The sequence below is a fragment of the Phocoena phocoena genome, chromosome 4, assembly GCF_963924675.1.
Source record: "Phocoena phocoena chromosome 4, mPhoPho1.1, whole genome shotgun sequence".
Taxonomy (NCBI): domain Eukaryota; kingdom Metazoa; phylum Chordata; class Mammalia; order Artiodactyla; family Phocoenidae; genus Phocoena; species Phocoena phocoena.
In genome coordinates, this window is record NC_089222.1 from 56,329,548 (window position 1) to 56,351,382 (window position 21,835).

The 21,835-nt window shown below is 35.1% G+C and overlaps 1 protein-coding gene across 1 annotated transcript in view; it reads right to left on the minus strand.

Annotated features, from left to right (window-relative positions):
* Positions 1 to 3,828: 3,828 nt before the first annotated feature.
* Positions 3,829 to 21,835, minus strand: part of TBL1XR1 (TBL1X/Y related 1) — an 87,145-nt gene continuing 69,138 nt past the window's right edge. The window contains exons 10-15 of the mRNA XM_065876114.1: positions 13,212 to 13,333; positions 12,994 to 13,068; positions 9,354 to 9,481; positions 8,592 to 8,757; positions 5,511 to 5,612; positions 3,829 to 4,628 (exon numbers count right to left, since the gene is read on the minus strand). Coding sequence (XP_065732186.1) covers positions 4,602 to 4,628; positions 5,511 to 5,612; positions 8,592 to 8,757; positions 9,354 to 9,481; positions 12,994 to 13,068; positions 13,212 to 13,333 — 620 coding nt within the window. The 3' untranslated portion in view covers positions 3,829 to 4,601. The remainder of the gene's footprint in view (positions 4,629 to 5,510; positions 5,613 to 8,591; positions 8,758 to 9,353; positions 9,482 to 12,993; positions 13,069 to 13,211; positions 13,334 to 21,835) is intronic.

Below are 21,835 nucleotides of genomic sequence, written 5' to 3' on the forward strand. Positions count from 1 at the left end.
TAACATGTACAAAAAACTGTCATGGGCTGGTTTACACTTGTACAACAGTCTTAAAGTTAACTGGATAACTAAAGAAATGATGCAGACATTTTAATCCAGTGCTATAAGTAGGCTCACAGAATTAGACCCAAAGGATTTGTAAAAATCAAAATTAGAACATTATAGCTACAATGTCAAAGTCAGGAAAGAAGAAAATTACTTCTGTATTTAGGGATTACAGAGCTACAGAATGCAGTCTGTCTGTTTTTGTTTTTAATGAGATGGAAAAGTACATTAGACTAGATACAACATGCAGAATGTTTTCTTGAACTTATCCAGAAACTCCAAAGAAAACATCATGAAACAGCTTACTAGAAAAAAAAATATGCCCTAGTTATTCACCCTGCTTCAACACTGTCAACGTAAAGGCGGAAATAAAGAATGCTATTAATACTTCAGAACTACTGATATAAGACATCAAATTTCTAAATCAGTGTATTAAAAAAGTGAACACTTTCTCTTTTTTTTGCTCTCTCTTCTACATTTAGTTAGAATCACGTTTTTTTTTTAAAAAAAAACAACTGATAATGAATGTGACGCGTCAGAGCTATTACAGGAAGGAGTAATTCATAACTTCCCTAACTCCCCTTCCATCCCTGCTGATTCAGAAGAAAACAAACAAACAAACAAACAAAAAACCAACCAGGGTCTCTTGTAGATTTGCTGCTATTCCCCAAAATGTTGGCATTTGCTGCCATGCCACAATGTTGGTCCACTGAAATAGGATTTCTGTGGAAACTGTCAACAGTAATTCACCAAATGCAAGTACCGTCCTTAGCATGTGAGAATAAATGCGGGTTCTATAGAAATGTACAATGTGCTTAAGAAAATGAGAACTGTTTGAAAAGAGTAAATAGCACTGCATTTGAGATTTATTTTTTCTACTTATCTAGTAAAACTTAACATTTTTGCTGACATAAGAATGGTCACTTGTGATTCCTTTAAACAGCAAAAATGCATACTCCTCTTCGGGCCTCTACTCAATAATAGTTTACATTACTCTTAACAAAATCATTCTACATAAACAGATAGCTCCTTAAAAATAGTACTCTCTCATTAAATCTAATTTGACAGAAATAAGTTTAAGGAAAAAAGGAGTGCTTTATAAGTTAAGTGAAAAAGTACAAATCTTTGGCCTTTCTCTTGACATTTTTATATGTCAAAAAGCAAAAAACCTTCATGTAATTCAATCTAATGATTACTTTTTGCACCATAATTTGTTTTTTACACCACAAAAGGAGGCACTTTCAGTATCTGTAAAAGGTGTTTAATCCTAAAACATACTTACCTAGAGAATAACTAATTAAAACAGAATTCAATACACTCTAAGACCTATTAGGAAATTAAAAGTTAACCACTTCTAAAAGTCACTTGAAAGTCAGTGATGGTACCTGATCAATGACAGGAAATTGGGACTGGAACAAATACTAAGAACTTAGGGGATTTCCTACATGGAGAAGAAAAAAGATATTCCTTTAGGATGTTTAAGAGTGACAGCTGCTCTTTCCTTATTCTATTTTAATCAATGAGTATTCTATTCATTCAAGTTTTCCTTTCTATTTTTCCTTATAAGTTTCTTACAGTAGCCTATACAACAATGATATATAATGAATACCACAGAAAATCTACTGGAATCAGTAGATCTTCAGATAAGTTCTTAGAGAGAAAAAAAAAAGGAAGGAAAAATAAGCAAGAACCTCAAAAATAGAACTTTTACAGGCTGTGAAACTTGGTCTCTTATAATCATGTTACTGCTCAAATTAGAGGCAATCTTGTTTATGTCTACTGGAGCAGCATCGTGGCACATCAGCAGGCAATGATGACGGTGAGAACAGCAGCAAAAAGAAATAACTGTATGCTCACAAAGAACCCAAGCCTACAAAATGGATACCTTTCTGATAGTTTATACTTAAAAGACCCAAGACTTCAGGATAATAAAGCTCTGTATTTATAATCTTTTATATGTCCTATTGTGGCTATTATGCTTAAGTAAAATAGCTAAAGATAAAAAAAAACAACAACAACGACAAAAAAACCCCCCAAAAACAGAGAAGATGACAACACCATAAACATGTAGCTGTCTATTTTGGCAGCTATACTGCAGAACTTCATGACTATCTTTTAATCAGCTGGGGAAAAAAAGTCAATAACTGTATGCAAATGAATAAACTGTCCATATCAAAATACAAAAAGTACTATCAATAATCACCTCTGACTTTCAGATTTAAATTCAGTGCAATTGACAAATGCATCGCTAAAGGAAAATGCAGCTTAAACATACTCAAAACATTTGTGTCTATTCCTGGGAGCACATTTAAAAATTATTGCACAGATTTTTAAAATTTTATTTACTTTTTTAAAACAACAACAGAGGTCAACCACAGATGTGGACCTCCAGCAATAAAAGCAGGATTTCAAGTGCCAGATACTCAGCGTATTAGGTTTCCTACGTAAGTCACAGGGTAATAGTTCTAAATATCTATAATGTGATCGAAAACCCTAAAAACAGCTGGCACAAAACCATCATGAATGACTGCCTCTCTGGATGTAAATTTTAAAAAATATTATTACAGTATCATAGTCCCCACTAACAACAACTGGGGTACACATAAAACAATGTATTGTGAAATTAAGTGTATTTATTCTCTTTACCAATAGCAAATGCTATCCTACCTTAGTAAAACCAAGACTTGCTTCAATCAATGCTGTTTTGTAAAAATAGCAAAACAACAAATGCTGAAAATCAAAGCTGCATTACTTGGGTTAAATCAGTTTCTACTTAAACTTAAAACATAGGTTAAAATTTTAGCAGTAAAAGCTTCAAAATAATTAGTGACAGTGTTATAAATTTGCCAAGCTTGATAATAAATGATATTCCTTAATTAAAATCTTTGAGACATAAATTTGACAACTCTTCTCTTCAAAATCGACACTTCTGGATTATTACATTAATCATGACAAACCCTGTTAATCACACATATAAACATAGCCCCATGCTATCATTTGTAGATTCTGTATATTTTAGCTTTTAGTTGCATGAGCACAGGAGGTTTTTGATCTGATACCTATACCTTTAAGAAAATACGTGATATTATAAACAGAGTAAAAGACATGATATAGTAGTGATTACTGAAAAAACAAAACATAGCAGCTTAAATCTATCTATTATTTGAAAAAATGTAGTCACAAGTACCACAAATGCAGAATTAGAGCAGCAGGGAGGTTAGTGCAATTATACCTTTTTAAAAAATTTTGAATCACCGCTATGTGAAAACACCCTGAAGCAAGTCTTTTGTTTTAAAGATTGTTTTTAAACTAAGGTAGCAAACATTTTGCCATGTAATGGCAGTGTTAATATGTTGTTATCTTGCTTTGTAAAAAGAAAAATAACATGAGAGATTTTTAATACTGGAGTTTGGTTACATTACATATTTAAGCTTCTACACAGAATGATGGACACTTTGAGAAGCTAATCCTTATCCAGAAACATTTTAATCTCTTAAAAAACAAAGCAAAAGAAACAAATAAACAAACAACAACAAAAACTCAAACCTACTTTGCTCCTTTTCACAATAGTGCACATTTTAACCATAATTTAGTTATGGCTACAAGACATCAGAAGATTTTTTTTTATGCATCTTCTCTATGGTATTAAAAAATTTTTTGTGCCCTTCTAGTCTTTAATTGGCAGAAATATGTCCCAAAAAAGAAACTATTGCATTTAAGCCACATCACCAAAAAAACAAAACAAAAAAACCAAAGAGAAAAAAAAAAAAACCTCACAACAAAAAAAACAAAGCAAAAGCAAAAACAAAAAACAGAGCATAATACCCTTTTACTGATGTGTCTTACAGATTGACATGACCAAAGTCATATAGTTCCATTTAATTTCCAATTCCCCCTTCTACAACATGCACCAATCGAATATATGCTCTGGGAGCCATAAATGTACCAAACATCTATCTCTTCAAAAGAATGCATTAAAATATTTTTAAGAATTTTTTGTTTAAAAGGTGAAAAAAATATAAACAAGAAACTGATTCACTCCCTTACTTCATGCATCCATAAACTAAACCAAAAACAAAGTTTAAAAGCAAGAACAAACTACTGCTGCAAGTTTTTGTAAGTCCATTTTCTCTGTACATACAAACTGCTAAACTACTGAAGGGAAAAAAGAATATAATCCATGGTGTCTGCTGATTCAAAGGGGAGAAACAAGGCTGTCATTAGTATCCAAAAACTCGTACATGTATGGGCTGCTTTTATAACGCTTATTTTTTTCTCTCTTCTGTTTTTCATATCCAAAACTTCTAAATGCTATTTTAGGGGCACAGCAGATTAGATTCCAGCACTTGGTGAACAGAATTCACAAGCTGTGACAAAATTCTGTCATCTTCAGGGTGCAATTTTGTTTATATACACTGTATGTATATATTTCTCTTAGATTTGGCTGTAGTGGACTGGCCATGGTTCAAGTGGGACTATAGCAGTACTTGGGTCGGGGACAGTCATTTTGGCTATATACACATTCATAGTCGGTCCATGGCTTCCAACTAGTAGCGCTATTTCCGAAGGTCTAATACACAAACCTGTAAGAAATTAAAATAATCAACCAGTGTGTAAAGAATTTCATTGTACACTTTTATACAGTTTGGAATCTATTTCTTAGTTCCAAGTTCACGAAACTGGTAAAACAAAAGTAATCATAGCAATGGGCACCAACAGAAATCAGATAAATTGTCTGAAAGCAGATGGAGTTAACAACCATGGGTTAATACTACAGAGGAAGAACCATGGCTAACATGCTGAAGATTTACTCTCTGTTAATTAAAAAGTAGAAAAAATATACTCAAAATAGACCATTTTCTATCTCTTGGATCTTAATGAAAGATACTACAGATTGCATTAAGCTATTGCTTCAGTAAACAGCTAATAGCTATCCCCCTTTCCATCTTCCCTTGGCTTTCAGAACTTTAGAAGCCATAACTAGTATTTCTGTGAATACATGGCCAACCTCATCCTGAAAGTCTCTTGGTATCACACATTCCTCAGTGCAGACCCAACTGCCTGTACTTCCCCTTCCCTGGGCCACCAACACTCTTCTGCAAGGAAGAGAAGGCAAAAATAGGCATTAAAAATTCAAGTCTCTCTCACAGCGCTACACTTAATTTCAGTGATGAAGTTTTACACTAAAAATAACTGTCCATTTCTTGATTATGAAGGCACTCTTCTGGCAAAGATAGTCTAAATTCTGTTTACATTATCTGAATGAAATGAACATAAAAAGTATAGAGCCTTCAGTAAAAAAGGTCAATACCCATATCATAAAATTTATTTTTTAAAAAGAACCCTTTTGTAGTCACTACCACAACAAGCCACATTTATTCACTATGCTTTCTCTCTTTCTTACACACACACACACACACACACACACACACACACCCTTTGGAAACACTTCATTATATACTTACTGAACCATCTGATGCACTGGCTCCAACCTTGTCTCCTGCTGCATTCCAACAAACTTCAAAAATTCCACCTGTTCCCCTATAGCTGTGAACTAGAGCACCTGTCTAAAATAATGAGAAGTGGAATCTTAAAAATAATATATTATTATATATGTTCAAATACTGAGGTAAAATATTATATGGCTTTATTTCTAGCAATCCAATGTAGGATTTAGCTTCAACTTCAACATAAACAAGTTCTGAAATACCAGAAACATAAAATGATGATCCTTTTACAAACAGACAGCACTAGCCTGCTCTCAACAGATCTCACACACACACACACACACACACACACACACACACACACACACACACACACGGCTTCTCCAGTATTGATAACCATTCTTAGCTAAGGTATCTTTGCTCTCTTTGACCCTAGAAGTGCCCCTAAGCTAGGAGAATTATAAAAGAAGCTAAAAGCGCATATGTACATTATTATTGAAAGATGTTTTTAAGTTAAAAGAAAACAAAGTACAACCAGGAACACTACCAATTTCATCATCAATTTAGCCGACTCATAAATATAACTCAATTATTTTATTCCTTCGGCAATGGAAACCAAAATCATTCAGCTGCCATTCAATAACTGAAACTTAGTACAAAAATGTATTCCCCTAGGAAACCAGTTATTAAACAGGGCAAAGGTCAGAGGTTCTGCTGTGAGAAATGAAAAATATGCTTCCGGTGTTCTGTTCTGACAAACCAGAAAAGTATCTCACAGCTTCATGGTGAACTAAAAAACTCAAACCGGAAGTAGCAGAACTACCTAAACACAACATGGAACCAAGACATAACCTTCTGAGACAGCCAGCCCTAAGCTAATCACTAAGCTAGAAGATCACAAAATTTCTCACAATTTAAGAGATTAATGAAAAAGCACGAGTACAGGGGGCCTTAAGTATCTACAGCTAATTAGAAGAGAATGGAGTGGCGCCGACGAGATCTAAGATAGGCTGTTGTATAGAGAGTAAAATCTACAGGATTGTCAATTTTGGGGTTAAAAACCGACACTGTCTTTCAGTAGTACTTACCAATTTCTAAGCTTGAATCAGGCTATAATTGAACCGAAACAGCATGGTCAACAAGCCAGAGCTATCACATTAACAAAAGCCAAAGGATCCTCAGCATCTACTCAAACCTCTGTTCTGACCAGACTGTAACAATTTAACTGTCAAATGCTTAGATAACATATCATCCAAGTAATGAAAGAAAAAAAATAGATGTACATATTGACAAAAAGACAATTACTTTCTCCTGCACTGAAAGCTCACAAGATGCATTTTGCTATTTTCAAACTTAAAAGAAAAAAAGTAAAATGACATTTTGATACACAATAGTGATACAACAAAACAGTATGGTTACCCAAATGCCCTCAGAAGTCTAGCAGTATCTTCCCTTAGAACTCTACAGTTCTATACCCAAATTTTATTTTAAATTAATTTACTCAAAATGGAGTGAATGAGTGATGGAAAATGTATACAACCGGCAGATTATCTAGAAAGCCTCTGCTATTCAATCAAAACAGAAAGATTGGGAATTCCCTGATGGCCCAGTGGTTAGGACTCTGTGCTTCCACTGCAGGGGGCATGGGTTCAATCCCTGGTCGGGGAACTAAGATCCTGCAAGCCGGTAAGTAATTAGAAGCAATGAGAGGGCTCAGCAGGTTTGATGGAGTCAACATCAACATGCCAAAATTCATAATGTTCCAAACATGAGCAACCACAAGTAAAAGGAATATTATTTTTTAAAACATGCTAAACACAGTAACAATAAAATCCATAAGGCATCTCAGAATACATTTTGTAAAAAAGAAGATCTTTATGAAGAAATTATAAAACTTTACTGAAGGAAAAAGAAAAAGACTTAATGAGGGGGAATAACAAAGTTACAGTCACTAAAATTAAACTAACAATGCAGGTACATACAAATGTATCAATCAATGGAATACAAGAGAATCTATGAACAAAACATACAAGAATGTAGTATATGACAGAAGTGACATTCTGAAACAGTGAAGGGACAGTAAATAGTGCCAAGAAAACTGGTGATCCATAAAGAAAGACAGAATTAGAACTATACCTCACACCATATATAAAAACCAATTCTAAGGGAATATAATATAAATGAAAAAATAAAACAGTGGGAGTATAAAATGAAAGAATCATAATGCTTTTATTTACAAAAAACCTCAAGAAGAATGAAAGAGAAACCGATAAAAAAAGTTATCTGTAGAGGATCAAGAAAAAAATGGGAGCAAAACTTCTCAGTGTATACCTTTTTATAATGGGGGGAGGGTGTTGGAGACCATTTGAATGTATAACTTAATCAAAAATAATGTGGGAAAATGATGATTTATGCAAAATAGGCTGACCAACTATGGTGATCAGCAACACAAAGAGAAATAACCCACAATAACTTACTGTGCATATAATACAAGCAGTAAAGATCTGATTTTTGAACAGGGGGTGGAGCAGGGAGAGTCACATGACTGATATTAAAGAAAAAGTATTTGGCATGTAAAAACTAAAACACTGAAAAGATTAAAATAATGAAAGCAACAAAACTGTTTTCTCCATTTTTAAGAAAGGATCTCTGTAGCATTGTCCCTAAAAAGATGGTACATAGTTTTAAGTTCGTTTCTGATAAATTATGTGCTCAATCATAAAACCTTGTCCTTTAACACATTTTTTAAACTGCTCATATATACCTTCTCTGAAGACAATTCTTTTAGAACATAAAGAAATGGTATCATTTATCTAAATAAATGCATCTTAAACTCTCACATTTCATGTCTGCAAAACTGTTGGAAAAAATAAAACAGAGACTCTAAATTTTGGTCCATATTATGAAAATCTCACTTCAGCTGGTTTCAGTCTTTACTTAGCTGTAAATTCCCCCCAAAAAGTGCTCATATAAAAACGAACTGAATTAATGACACAAAAGGAATGACAACCAAAGCTAAAAAAAAAAAATTTTGTTTAGACAAATGCTTCTTATATTCTTATGTAAGAATACTTGACTATTTAAATAACTTGGACATACCTGTGTGTTCCAGATGTGCACACATTTGTCAAAAGAACCACTCGCCAGATACCTGCCATCAGGACTGAAAGCTACACTGTACACAGGCTCTTGGTGTTTTGTCAGAGTATGGATGCAAATTCCTCGGTCTACATCCCATAATCTAACAGTAGAATCAAAGGATGCACTGACAAGGGAGAAAAAAAAAGATTTTATAAGTAATGAAATACTCTCAGCCCCACCCCCAATCTACAATATTCAGCCATTCCTAATAGCTAGCCATGAATTCCTCATGAGAAGCAGACGGTGCTGTTGGGAAGAAAGTGTTCTGGAAACAAAGCTAATCGGAGACATGACAGCTTCATTAAGGGCATCTCCAAGTCTGTAAACTGGAAAACATAAATGAGCTAATTCACTGTATTCCTTTTCTCTTTAAATAACTCCTTTATATTGACCCACAGTTTTGAGATGCTACATTAAATATGTTTTTAACTTATTTTTTTTTAATGCTGAAAAAACTTTATTGCATTATGCCTCAATTACTTGGGTTTTAATCAATATTTGATATTATCAGTAAATTATTTGCTATCTCCAGATACAAATATCCATTATGACCTGAAATAATAATAAAACTCTGTGTCTAAAGGTTCCCATTAAAAATATATATATATTCCTTATAGGATACATTCCCATTTCGTGGAATTTTTCCTAATTTTCTGTCATATTTATAAGAGGTTTTCTTTGTAAAAGACTCATAAAGGAAAAGCAAAACAGAAATGTTACCTTGCTAACATGAGGTTGGCATTTGGATTATTTGTCCCTGGCCCTGTTGGACTCCACTTGATAGTATAAATTTCTTTATTATGTGCTTGCAAATCATGGACACAGTTGTCTTGTTTCATACTCCATATCTAAGCAAAAAGGAAAAAGGCATGTAATTATTTTTCCATACAAAGGGTACTTTTATAATATCATCTTACCAGTCCAAAATATAGCGGTACACCAGAACAATAGAGATCAAGAGAATACATACAAATAAATTAAAATGTAGAATATATTTAATATTTATCTTTTAAAAATGACAAATTAGCTTCAAGTCCTTTCTAAATATTCACTATTGTGAGGCTTCAGGATTCAATTAACTGTAGTTCTAAGATTACTTTTGATAGCTTCAGATGGTACAAACTTCAAGATTCAGTAAGTTCCTCAGTTAATGATCCTACAACGTTTAAGGCATTAGTTTTTATGCTGTCCTTTAAAATAAAAGATCTACATTATAAATTCCTCTTAGAATTTAGAATCAGGAACTATTTTGCAATCAGGAAGAGAAAATAGATAAGCAACATACAGATAAATATAATATGATTCATGTTGACACCAAAGCATAGGCAATGAAAGCAAAAAAAAAAAAGCAAGCGGTACTACATACAATTTAAAAGTTTCTGCACAGCAAAGGAAACAATAAAGTAAAAAGGCAAACTATGGAATGAGAGAAAATACTGCAAACCATATATCCAATAAGGAGTTAATTTCCAAAATATGTAAAGAAACCCTACAACTCAACAGCAAAAACCCCAATAACCCAATTTAGAAATGGACAAAGGACTTAAATAGACATTTCTCCAGAGAAGATACACAAATGGCCAATAGGTGGTATATGAAGAGATGCCCAATGTCACTGATCGTCAGTGAAATGAAAATCAAAACTGTGAGATACCACTTCACAACTGTTAGGATGGCTATTAAAATTTTTAAAAATCTTGTCAAGGTTGTGGAGAAATTGGAAACCTTGTAAACTATTGATAAATGATTGCAAAATGGTGTAGCCACTATGAATAATAGTATGGAGGTGCTCTCCCAAATTTTAACAACTACCACTATATATGATCAGCAATTCCACTTCTGGGTATTTATCAAAAAAAAAAAAAAATCGAAATCAGCATCTTGAGGAGGCATCTGTATGCCCTTGTTCACTGCAGCATTATTCATAAAAGCCAAGATACGGAAACCTCCTAAGTGCCCATCAATGGATGAATGGATGAAGAAAATGCATATATATACAATGGAGTATTATTCAGCCTCAACATATGGGGAAATCCTGCAATATGTGACAACATGGATAAATTGTAAGGACGAATGTTGTATGATTCCATTTACATGATGTATCTAAGAGTCCAACTCATAAAAGCAAAGAAAAGAATGGTGGGGATAAACAGCAAGGTCCTATAGTATAGCACAGGAAACTGTATTCAGTATCCTATAGTAAACCATAAAGGACAGAAACTAACACACCATTCATTGTAAAGCAATTATACTCCAATAAAGATGTTACAAAAATAAAAAATAAATTATTGGTGTAAAAAGGAAAAAAAAACATTAATGGAAAAGAAAAAAAAAAAAAAAGAATGGTGGTTGCCAGAGGTGGTGGGGTCACAGGGAGGGGCTGCTAATAAACAAGCATAAAATCTCAGCTCTAGAGATCACAATCTCAGCATTGTGCTTACGGACAATAACACTTGTTTTGTGCACTTAAAAATCTGTTAAGAGTAGATCTCATGTCAAGTATTCTTCCCATATAAAATTCAGAAATTGTAAATGATTCACATACAAGAAACCGTGAAAAGTAACAAAGCAGTAAAGTTAAAATGGTGAGTAGAGAATACGCCTTTCTAGAGTTGAAAACATGCCTATGTATACAGGTTAAAAAATCATTCATATTATTTTTGAGCAAAAATTAAGAGAAACCTACACCAACAGTATTCTAACAAAATCATTCAGTAAAGACATGGGGGGAAACCTTGCCAAATACAAACACACATACACCAAACCCAAGTACTGACAAAGAAACAAAAATTAGCTGTGCTTCACACTTCTGCAATGAAACTAATGAGATAATGAAGCAATAACATCATGTTTTTGTATCCTAGGTATACATAACTCCATGTAAATAAATCCAAAAGGTATGTTTCCAAAACATATTGATACTTCATGTCAGCTTTCGATAGCACTGATAACACTGACCACTCTCACCCATCACCTCCCTTGAAGTACTCTTCTCTTTACACACTGTTTCCAGAGGTCATTCCAATTTCCTGTTGGAGTCTCATTCCTCTTGAGCTGCTAAATGCCAGAGTTTCTTAAGACTTTTTTAAGCTTTCCTCTTCTTTTACTCTGTACATTTCTACCTACACAATTTTGTCCATGGCCATGGCTTTGAATGACTACCCACCTATTGAGAAATCCCAAATTTTTTATGTCAGGCTTAGAATTGTTCTCTGAGCATCAGACCAACCTGGCACCTCCACTTGCATGACTCAAAGGCACTGTCCAAGCTGGACATAATCTTCTCACTCATCTGCTGTTCCTTGTTCTCAAAATATGGCTTCACTAGACAATATCCATCCTTCTAGCTTCTGCTTTAAAATTCTATGACCTTTTATTATTCTTAGAACTAAAAAAAGCTCTCTAACACTTTCTAACTTAAACTTCTCTCTCCAGCTGCAACTCAGTCCCTGACAGTAGGCTCTCTATAGCCACCGGCCTCCTTTCATTTCCTTGTATGTGCCATACTCTGTTCCAGAAGCTTTTCATTTTATAAGCATAAGGCATGTGCACGCAAAGTAATCTCACAAACAAGAGCGTGAAGAAAAGCATTTTTACCAGCAACGTTTACAAAGGAGTCCAGGCTTGAAAAAACTATCTAACTAAAAACACAGCAGGTATTTAAGGAAAAAAACCACCAGGTTACCAAGGTTACATTTAGTCTGTTCATGGGAAGAGGAAAAGCAGTTTTCCTTCATGATTATCCCTATCTCTAAGGGGCATCACGTCTGCAGTCACTGGCACTGTAAAGTCAAAGATAAATTATTTCCATACAGTAAACATGGTGAAGCATAGGGTGCAAGCTTCATTAATTTTGAAGATTAGTATTATGTTGTTCTTTGTCTCAAACTGCCTTTCTTCTTTAATTTTGGTATGTCATATGCGTAGGTGCTAGGTGTTAGTTTTTGCTTTTAGTTATGCAACAAGAAAAACATAAATTCATATTGAGATGTGAATACTGACATGTCAGCTATACTCACTCACCAACTAAGCTATATATCTACTATATATCAGTTTCCCAGAAAGGGTGATATATACTCACACCACAGCAAAATCCAATTAACACAATTCTCAGAATTTCAGTCAAATCCATGAATCCTACAAAGATCTTTGCTACCTATGAGTCAGATCCTTACATGTGCAAATAACCTTTAATTGTAACAATATATGACTCCCTAAGAGTGAAGACAATTTATAATAGCACAAACCTCAGTATCATAATTCCCAACTATAAGAGAGACATTCTAAACAATCTTAAAACAGCCAGAGCAGCCACAGTGTGTAACTCCTCAACCCCATTTCTCCCCACTATCTGAATTACCTTTAAAGTCATGTCATCAGAACAGGATGCCAGGAGATTGCCAGTTGGGTCCCATTTGATAGCATTTACTTCATTCTAAAAATAACAGTGAACATTCACATTTTCGTTTCATAGACTTGGTTGTTTTTTGGGTATTAAACATGCATACTTCAAAACCACTCTGAAACATTACTTATTCATCATAATCACTTTAGAGGAGGGAAAAAAAGGTTTCTCACCGTGTGTCCCTGGAATGTTTTAATAGGTCTGTCTTGTCCTAACTTACAGACATGAATGCACATATCTGTACTACAAGAAGCAAAGGTGTTGTTGCTCTGCCAATCAACATCCAATGCTGGCGCTGAAAAGAAAAACAGGCAAGGTTTGCATTCATTCCACATGTACTGAAGCCTAGGAGCTTTAGTTTTAAACCATGGTTAGACATTAAGTATGCTATTAATAGGAACTTAAAATATTTTACTTTATACTTTTTATGGTATTAATAGAATTTTAAAAATTATGGTACTTAAATATTACAAATATTAATAGATTTCAGTTTGGTTGTCTCCATGTGAGACACAGCCTAATACAAAGTACACTGGTCTGGTCACCAGGAGATGAGGGTTCCTGAGAGCTTGCCCTGTAAATTACTAGCACTGGATTCTTGGCTCCTCATTTGCAAAATGATAAAATTAAATGTGATGCTACACTTCCTCTTGTTTCTGAAATTCTGTGAGTGTTCAATGGATAAGAAGCCTTGTTTTGCTACTCCCTAACTAGTGGGCCCTAAGCAAGTCACCTCTCATGCTATTTTACTCTTCTGAAAAAAATGCGGGGACTTCCCTGGTGGCACAGTGGTTAAGAATCTGCCTGCCAATGCAGGAGACACTGGTCCGATCTCGTCCGGGGAGATCCCACATGCCACGGAGCAACTAAGCCCGTGCGCCACAACTACTGAGCCCGTGCGCCTAGAGCCTGTGCTCCACAAGAGAAGCCACCGCAATGAGAAGCCCGCGCACCACATCAAAGAGTGGCCACCGCTCGCCACAACTAGGGAAAAAAAAAGCCCGTGGGCAGCAACGAAGACCCAACACAGCCATAAATAATAAATAAATAAATTTATAAAAATTAAAAAAATAATTTTAAAATGGGGATAAAACCTTTAAGCTTAGTACCCAAGAATATTGTGAAAATCAAGTTAGATTATGTGTATGGAAAATACTATGTAAATTACAAGTTAGACAAACGTTACACTGAATAAGTATCATTTCCACTGTCTACTCAACTGATAAATGGAATATTGCATGATTTGCAAATACATTTTTCTTCTAAGTGATTCTTGTCAAATACCTCTTAAAATCTACATCGTTGAATTTAAAACCTCAGAGGCCCAAAAGCTGGCTGGCATTTAATATTTATTTTAGATCTGATATGATTAAAGATTCTTTCCTTTCATTTTCCCCTGGTGCAAAGTGCAAAGCCTCTCTATAATTAGCAATGCAGATTAAGGTAATGTAGCAAGTAACTGGGTTAAGCAACAGAAGCATATCAAAAACACTGGATTTAGAGTAGGCAGTAGGTAGCTGGGGGCGAAGGTGAGATTCAAAAACCAAGCACCCTTGGCTCAAGATGAGGAAAACCCTGAGGTGCAACAAACACTCCAGAGCCCTGCCTGGATCAGGTTGAGCCTGGACCTTCTTTACCAGCAACTGCTCCCTTTCTCGGCTCCTTCCCGTGAGCCATGGCCGCTGGGCCTGCGCATCCAGAGCCTGTGCTCCGCAACGGGAGAGGCCACAACAGTGAGAGGCCCGTGTACCGCAAAAAACAACAACAAAAAAGTTTTTAAAAAAAGTATAACATAATGCTATGAAGAAAACCAAGTATCTGTCATGCTCCACCAGGGTGTTAATTTGGTAGAGTCATCTGCAAAATGTTAAATAGGAGGCTGAGAAAATTTGAAACAGCATTCAAACAAATATACCAATAGGTTCAGAACAAAACAAAAACAAACTATATAACCAGGTAAAGATAAGTGGAGGAAGCTGGGGAATGGTGCCATATGAGTTATATGATTAACACTTCTGTGATATGCCTGGCTCATAAGATATAATGATAACAGATTGGTATAATCTAAGAATAGATACCTCATTTCTTTATATTTATTCCTAAAATTTAAAAATGAGGTATCACCTCACACCGTTTAGAATGGGCATCATCAAAAAATCTACAAACAACAAATGCTGGAGAGGGTGCGGAGAAAAGAGAGCCTTCTTGCACTGTTGGTGGGAATGTAAACTGATACTGCCACTGTGGAAAACAGTATGGAGGTTCCTTAAAAAACTAAAAATAGAATTACTATATGACTCAGCAATCCCTCTACTGGGCAGATACCCAGAGAAAACCATAATTCAAAAAGACACATGCGGGGGCTTCCCTGGTGATGCAGTGGTTGAGAGTCCGCCTGCCTATGCGGGGGACACGGGTTCATGCCCCGGCCCGGGAAGATCCCACATGCTGTGGAGCGGCCGGGCCCGTGAGCCATGGCCACTGAGCCTGCGCGTCTGGAGCCTGTGCTCCACAACGGGAGAGGCCACAACAGTGAGAGGCCTGCGTACCGCCAAAAATAAATAAATAAATAAATAAATAAATGAGTCTAGGTAATACAAGTTCTTTAGGATAAAAACACATCTTTAACATAAAATGTATTTTTATGTAGGTAATATGTGAGAGGTGTGTTTACTATTACTAGTCTCATTTTACACATGATGAAAGAGGCTAAGAAAAGTTAATTTGCCTAGGGTTACAAAATCTTTTAAATTCCTGGAGCTGGAATTCCCTGGCGGTTCAGTGGTTAGGACTCCGTGCTTCCATTGCAAGGGGCACGGTTCGATCCCTGACTGGGGACAAGGATCCCACAAGCCATGCAGTGCAGCCAAAAAAAAAAAAAAAAAAAAATTCCTGGAGCTAAGATTCAATTTCTGTGTCCTCCAATTCTGATTTATTTTTTGGTTAACCCATGCATCCTTCACAATTTAGAAAGGTAACAAACCTATGAGGGAAGGGAAAAAAGGCATTTAATATTCATTTATTATTTTTTTTAGAAGCTTCATTGAGATATAATTCATATACCATAAATTTCATCCATTTAAAGTGTGCAATTCAATGGTTTTTATATATTACATTAATACTTTTAAAATATTGTGGTCATACATAACATAAAACTTGTCATTTAATTAACTGTACAATCCAGTTGTATCAATTACATTCACAATGTTGTACAGTCATCACCACTATTTTCAAAAGTTCTTCATCATCGGGCTTCCCTGGTGGCGCAGTGGTTGGGAGTCCGCCTGCTGATGCAGGGGACACGGGTTCGTGCCCCGGTCCGGAAAGATCCCACATGCCGCAGAGCGGCTGGGCCCGTGAGCCATGGCCGCTGAGCCTGCGCGTCCGGAGCCTGTGCTCCGCAACGGGAGAGGCCACAACAGTGAGAGGCCCACACACCGCAAAAAAAAAAAAAAAAAGTTCTTCATCACCCCAAACAGAAACTCTGTAACTATTAAGCAGTAACTCTCCATTTCCCCCTCCTCCCAGCCTCTGTAACCTTGAATCTTTACATTCGTCTCTATGAATTTGCCTATTCTAGACATTTCATACTCTTGAAATATCTAGAATCATACTCTAGAATGATTCTAGATTCTACTCATGTAGAATCATACTCTTTGTCCTTTTATGTCTGGTTTATTTCACTTAGCATAACATGTACCAATTCTCTGGTGTTGTAGCATGTATCAGAACTTCATTCCTTTTTATGGCTGAATAATAATCTATTGTATATAGAGACCCGTTCTGTTTTTCCACTCATCTGCTAATGGACAGTGGGTTGTTCCTACCCTTTGGCTACTGTGAAAAATGCTGCTATGAACATTGACGGACATGAATTTGTTCAAGTCCCTGCGTTCAATTCAATTACCTAGGAGTAGAATTGCTGGGTCATATGGTAACTCTATTTAACGTTTTGAGGAACTGTCATCCTGTTTTCCACAACGACTGTACTATTTTACATACCTACTAGCAAAGTACAAGGATTCTAATTTCTCCGCATCATCGTGAACACCGTTATGTTTTATAGCCATCCTAATGAATATGAAGTGGTTAACTCATCTATAATCATGATTTATGCTTTATGTAAGAGTGTATATGGACAAAAATACAGTACAGGAATTAAAATATGGTAATTTAAAAAGCATGGTAGACTTTCATTCCTGATCAAGATGGAATAACAGGGACCAAATTTACCTCCTGCCCAAAACAACCAAAAAAATTACAGAATATATGAAATAATAGTTCAGAACTCTGGGCACCAGGCAATAAAGGACCGTGGTTCCTGAGAGAAAGGAAATCAACCAACAATGTGCCTCTATAACTGCTCAAACATATGATCTGGAAAAATGTCCAGATCTTGGCACAGGGAAGAGGAATCTCCCTAGGAAGAAATTAATGAAATTCCTGGGCGGAAGAGATAAAGCTCAAAATGTGGAAAACTGAAGGCAGCTAGAATTCCCAAAACTAGAAGGGACAGAGCTATGCAGAGAGAGAAAGAATTCTGAAGACCTGAAGTTAGCTGAGTACTAATCAACACAAGTATCTGAAGATACTAGCTGAGACCTGGGAAAGGACCACTCAAAAGAATTAGAAGAAACAATGCCCGATACTCAAGATTGGGAACAGTGTCTAAATCCACCAGACTAGAAAACCTTTTGATTCATGGAACACTGGTCAGAGTACATCTAGGTTCTTGCCTCATTACCAGGAAATAAATAGCCCTACGCCGAGCACTGTTTCACTGCCATTTAACAAATCTTACAAGCATGACCCAAAAGGATCAAACCATTTCCAAGTAATTTAACTATGTCCCAGAATAAATTCACAAATACTTATAAGAATACAGAAATATTCAGCAACTAACAACATAAAATTCAAAATGCCTCACTTCCAATCAAAAGTAACAAGGCATGAAAAGATGCAGGAAAATATGACCAAAATGAAGAGAAAAATCAAATCATAAAAACTGACCTAGACATTAAAGCACTTGCAACTATATATGATTTGTTCAAATAGTTAAGTAGCAACACAGAAGATGTAAAAAAGACCTAAATCAAACTTCTAGAGATTAAAACTGAAACATGTGAGATAAAAAACGTACTGGATGGAATAAACTGTAGATTAGATGCTGCGGAAGAAAAGATGTGTGAGCTTGAAAACAGCAGAGATTATGAAAAAAAGAAAAAAGACTGGATTAAAAAAATGAATGGCACATCAGTGTATTACGGGACATCAAGCAGACTAATAAACATAATCAGAATTTCAAGTTAAAAATAAATGTTGGGAGGAGGTAGAATATTTTTTAAAGAATAATGGTCCAAAAAATTTCTAATTTGAAGAAAACTATGAACAAAGAAATCCAAGAAGCTCCAAGAACAAAAAACATAAAGAAAACTAAACCAAGGCACAACATATGCAAATTGCACAAAATCAGTTATAAGGAGAAAAATCTTAAAAGCAGCCAGAGAAAACAAGACAAGAATAATAAGGATAAAAATGGTAGCAAGTTCAAATTGAAACAGTGTAAATAAGAAGAGGACAGAGCAACCTTTTCTTTAAAGTACTGAAAGAAAAAAACCCTACCCTGTCAACCCCAGAATTCTATACCCAACAAAAATATCTTTCAGTAGTGAAGGTGAAATGAAGACTTCTTAATACCTACAAAAGAATTCATCAACATAAGATTTACACTATAAGGAATGTTAAAGCAGTTCAAGCAGGAAATAAATGATACCAGATGAAACTATGTATCTGTGCAAAGGAATGAAGAGTTGGAAATGGTAACTATGGGTAAAAAATTGTATTATTTAACCCCTTTAAGATATCACTTGAAGGTAGATGGTGGTAAGTTAAAGATGTGTACTATAAATCCCAAGGCAACCATTATAATAAAAGATTTACAGTTAATAACCCACCAAAGGAGGAAAAATGTAATCACACAAATATTCAATTAATCCAAATGGAAGCAGAAAAATAGCAAAAGAAGATGAGATAAATAGAAATATGATTAATTTAAATGCAATCATTATCAATAATCACATTAAATGTAAATAGCCTAAATATTGCCATTAAAAGGCAGACGCTGATATTGAATGAACAAGCAATATATGATGCCTACATAAAATATACATCAAATATAACAAAATCAATAGATTAAAAGCATGGAGAAATATATACCATGCCAACACTAACCAAAAGAAAACTGGAAGGGCTACATTAATATGAGACAAAGTAGATTTCAGAGCACAAAAAATAAAATGGAAAAAAAAAAGAGGGCCGCTAACAAAATGATAAAAGGGTCAATTCAACATAAGGTTGCCACATTCCTAAACGTTCATGCCCCTAATAACATTGTTTCAAAACACATAAAGCAAAAATTGACAGAGCTTCAAAGAAAATAGAAATTACTGTATTTTCCAATTATTGTTGATGATTTCTATACCCCTCTCTCAGTAACAGATGGTCTAAGTACACAGAATAATCACTAAAGGCCATAAAAGATTTGAACATTATCAAACAACTTGACCTAAATGACATTTATGAGAACAATGGAATTAAATTAGAAAGCAATATTACAAAGATCTTTAAAATTTTTCCAAATACTCAGAAATTAACACACTTCTAAATAACCCATGGGTCAAAGAAGGAATCAAAATTACTCCAGAAAGTATTTTGAACTGAATGAAAACACATTTGAAAAATTGTGAGATGTCACTAAGTAGTAGTTAGAAGTAATTTATAGCACTGAATATCCCCATTAGAAAAGCAGAAAGGTCTCAAATCAGTGACCCCCAACTTCTACATCAAGCAAAAAGAAAAAGAGCATGTTAGATTGACACTGAAAGCACGATACATAAAAGAACAAATTAATAAATTAAGGAATTCATCAACATCAATAATATCTGATCTCTGAGGCACACTGCCAAAACAATGCAGAGACAATCCACAGACTATGAGACAATATTTGTAAATACTTGATCAGACTTGTATCCAGAATATATAAAGAGTTCACAAGACTCAACAAGAAAACAACGAAGTTAAATTAAAAATCCAAAGATCTGAACAGATACTTCACCAAAGGAGACATACAGATGGTAAATTAAACCATGACAAGATGCTCAATATCATTAGTCATTAGGAAATGAAAATGAAAACCACAGTGAGATACGACTACATGCTCATTAGGGTGGCTACAATGAAAAAGACTGACCACATACCAAGTGCTGGCAAGGAAATGGAGGGACTGGAATACCCACTGCTGTTGAGAATGTAAACCAGTTTGGAAAACATAAACTTTGGAAAACAGTTGGGCATTAACAAGTTAAACACAGACCTACCATATATCTAGCCATAACTTTCCTAGGTCTTTACACAGAGAAATGAAAAACACAAGTTCATAAAGAGATAAGCACAGGAATGTTGATAGCAGTTTTATTTGTAATAGCTAAAACCTGGAAACAACTCAAATTTGCTTCAACAGGTAAATGGTTAAACAAACTGGTATATCAACATAACAGAATACTACTCATAAATCAAAAGAAATGCAAAATAATTATGCAGAGTGAAAGAAACCAGACACAAAAAGCATACATACTGTGCGATTCTATTTATATAATGTAAACTAGTTTCTGGTGACAGAAAGACTATCAGTGGCTACCTGGGGAAGGGCAAGGGAATGATTTCAAGGGGTAGGAGGAAACTTCTGAAGCTAACAGATGTACTGTTTTGAGTGTGGTGATGGTTTCAGTGGTGTGTGTGTGTGTGTGTGTGTGTGTGTGTGTGTGTATACATGTCAAAATATATTACACTGTGCAATGTAAATATGTATAGATGATTTTACACCAATTATACCTCAATAAAGCCGTTTAAAAAACCAAAAAAGCATGACAGGAAAGAATACCATGGGTAAAAAGGTTATTTGTTTGTAAAATGACTTCAACACCATCTACCTCATTGGGCTGTAGCCAAGACTACATGGGATCGTGTATATAAAGAGCATCATCTCCAACACAAAGGTGGTACACATTATATAGCAGCTAGTAACAGTGCCACACACACACACTTATTTCAATTTTCCATCACTCCTAGGATGTAGGAGAAACTTTAGGCAGAACAGCCAGAGGACTAAGAGAATTCCGTCTGGGTGAGGACTAGAAGCAAAGGCAAAACGGGATTAAAACAGGTAAACAAAAACTGACATGTAAATGCTTATTAATGTGGTAAGTGTTAATCAAGCTGAAATGTTTAACATAATACTTGCAAAATTATGTTACTCAGATACTACTGAAAAATCATTTTTGTACCTTATTTGGCTTGCTTAATCACACTAAATAGAGAAATACAAAAAAGCAAAAGGCCAGAAGTTGTATATTTCAATTTTAATGGTAACACTGTGCCATTGGCTGTTTGTAAAAAGTATGTTACCAAAGATTTGAAAATAACCAGAGTTACTTAAGTCAGGCTCCAATGCAAAACTCTACCCAACCACAACAAAATCTTGCAAAATGCAATTAAATCAGGCAGTACTAAAACTACTGTTCTAATAGTTATTAGGCATCTTGGTCCAGTTCAACATCAGTTCCTGTCCTCAGGAACCTCCCTGAAAGTAGGCACAAAAGTTCTAGGCTGCACAAGAGTGTAGGTACTAAAACCCAGGTGTCTCTACACATCAGGATGTATGCCCTGTTGCATGGCCGTATATCATGGAGAAAGAAGCACACTATCTTGGGGATCATATTTATCTGGTTTAACTATCAAT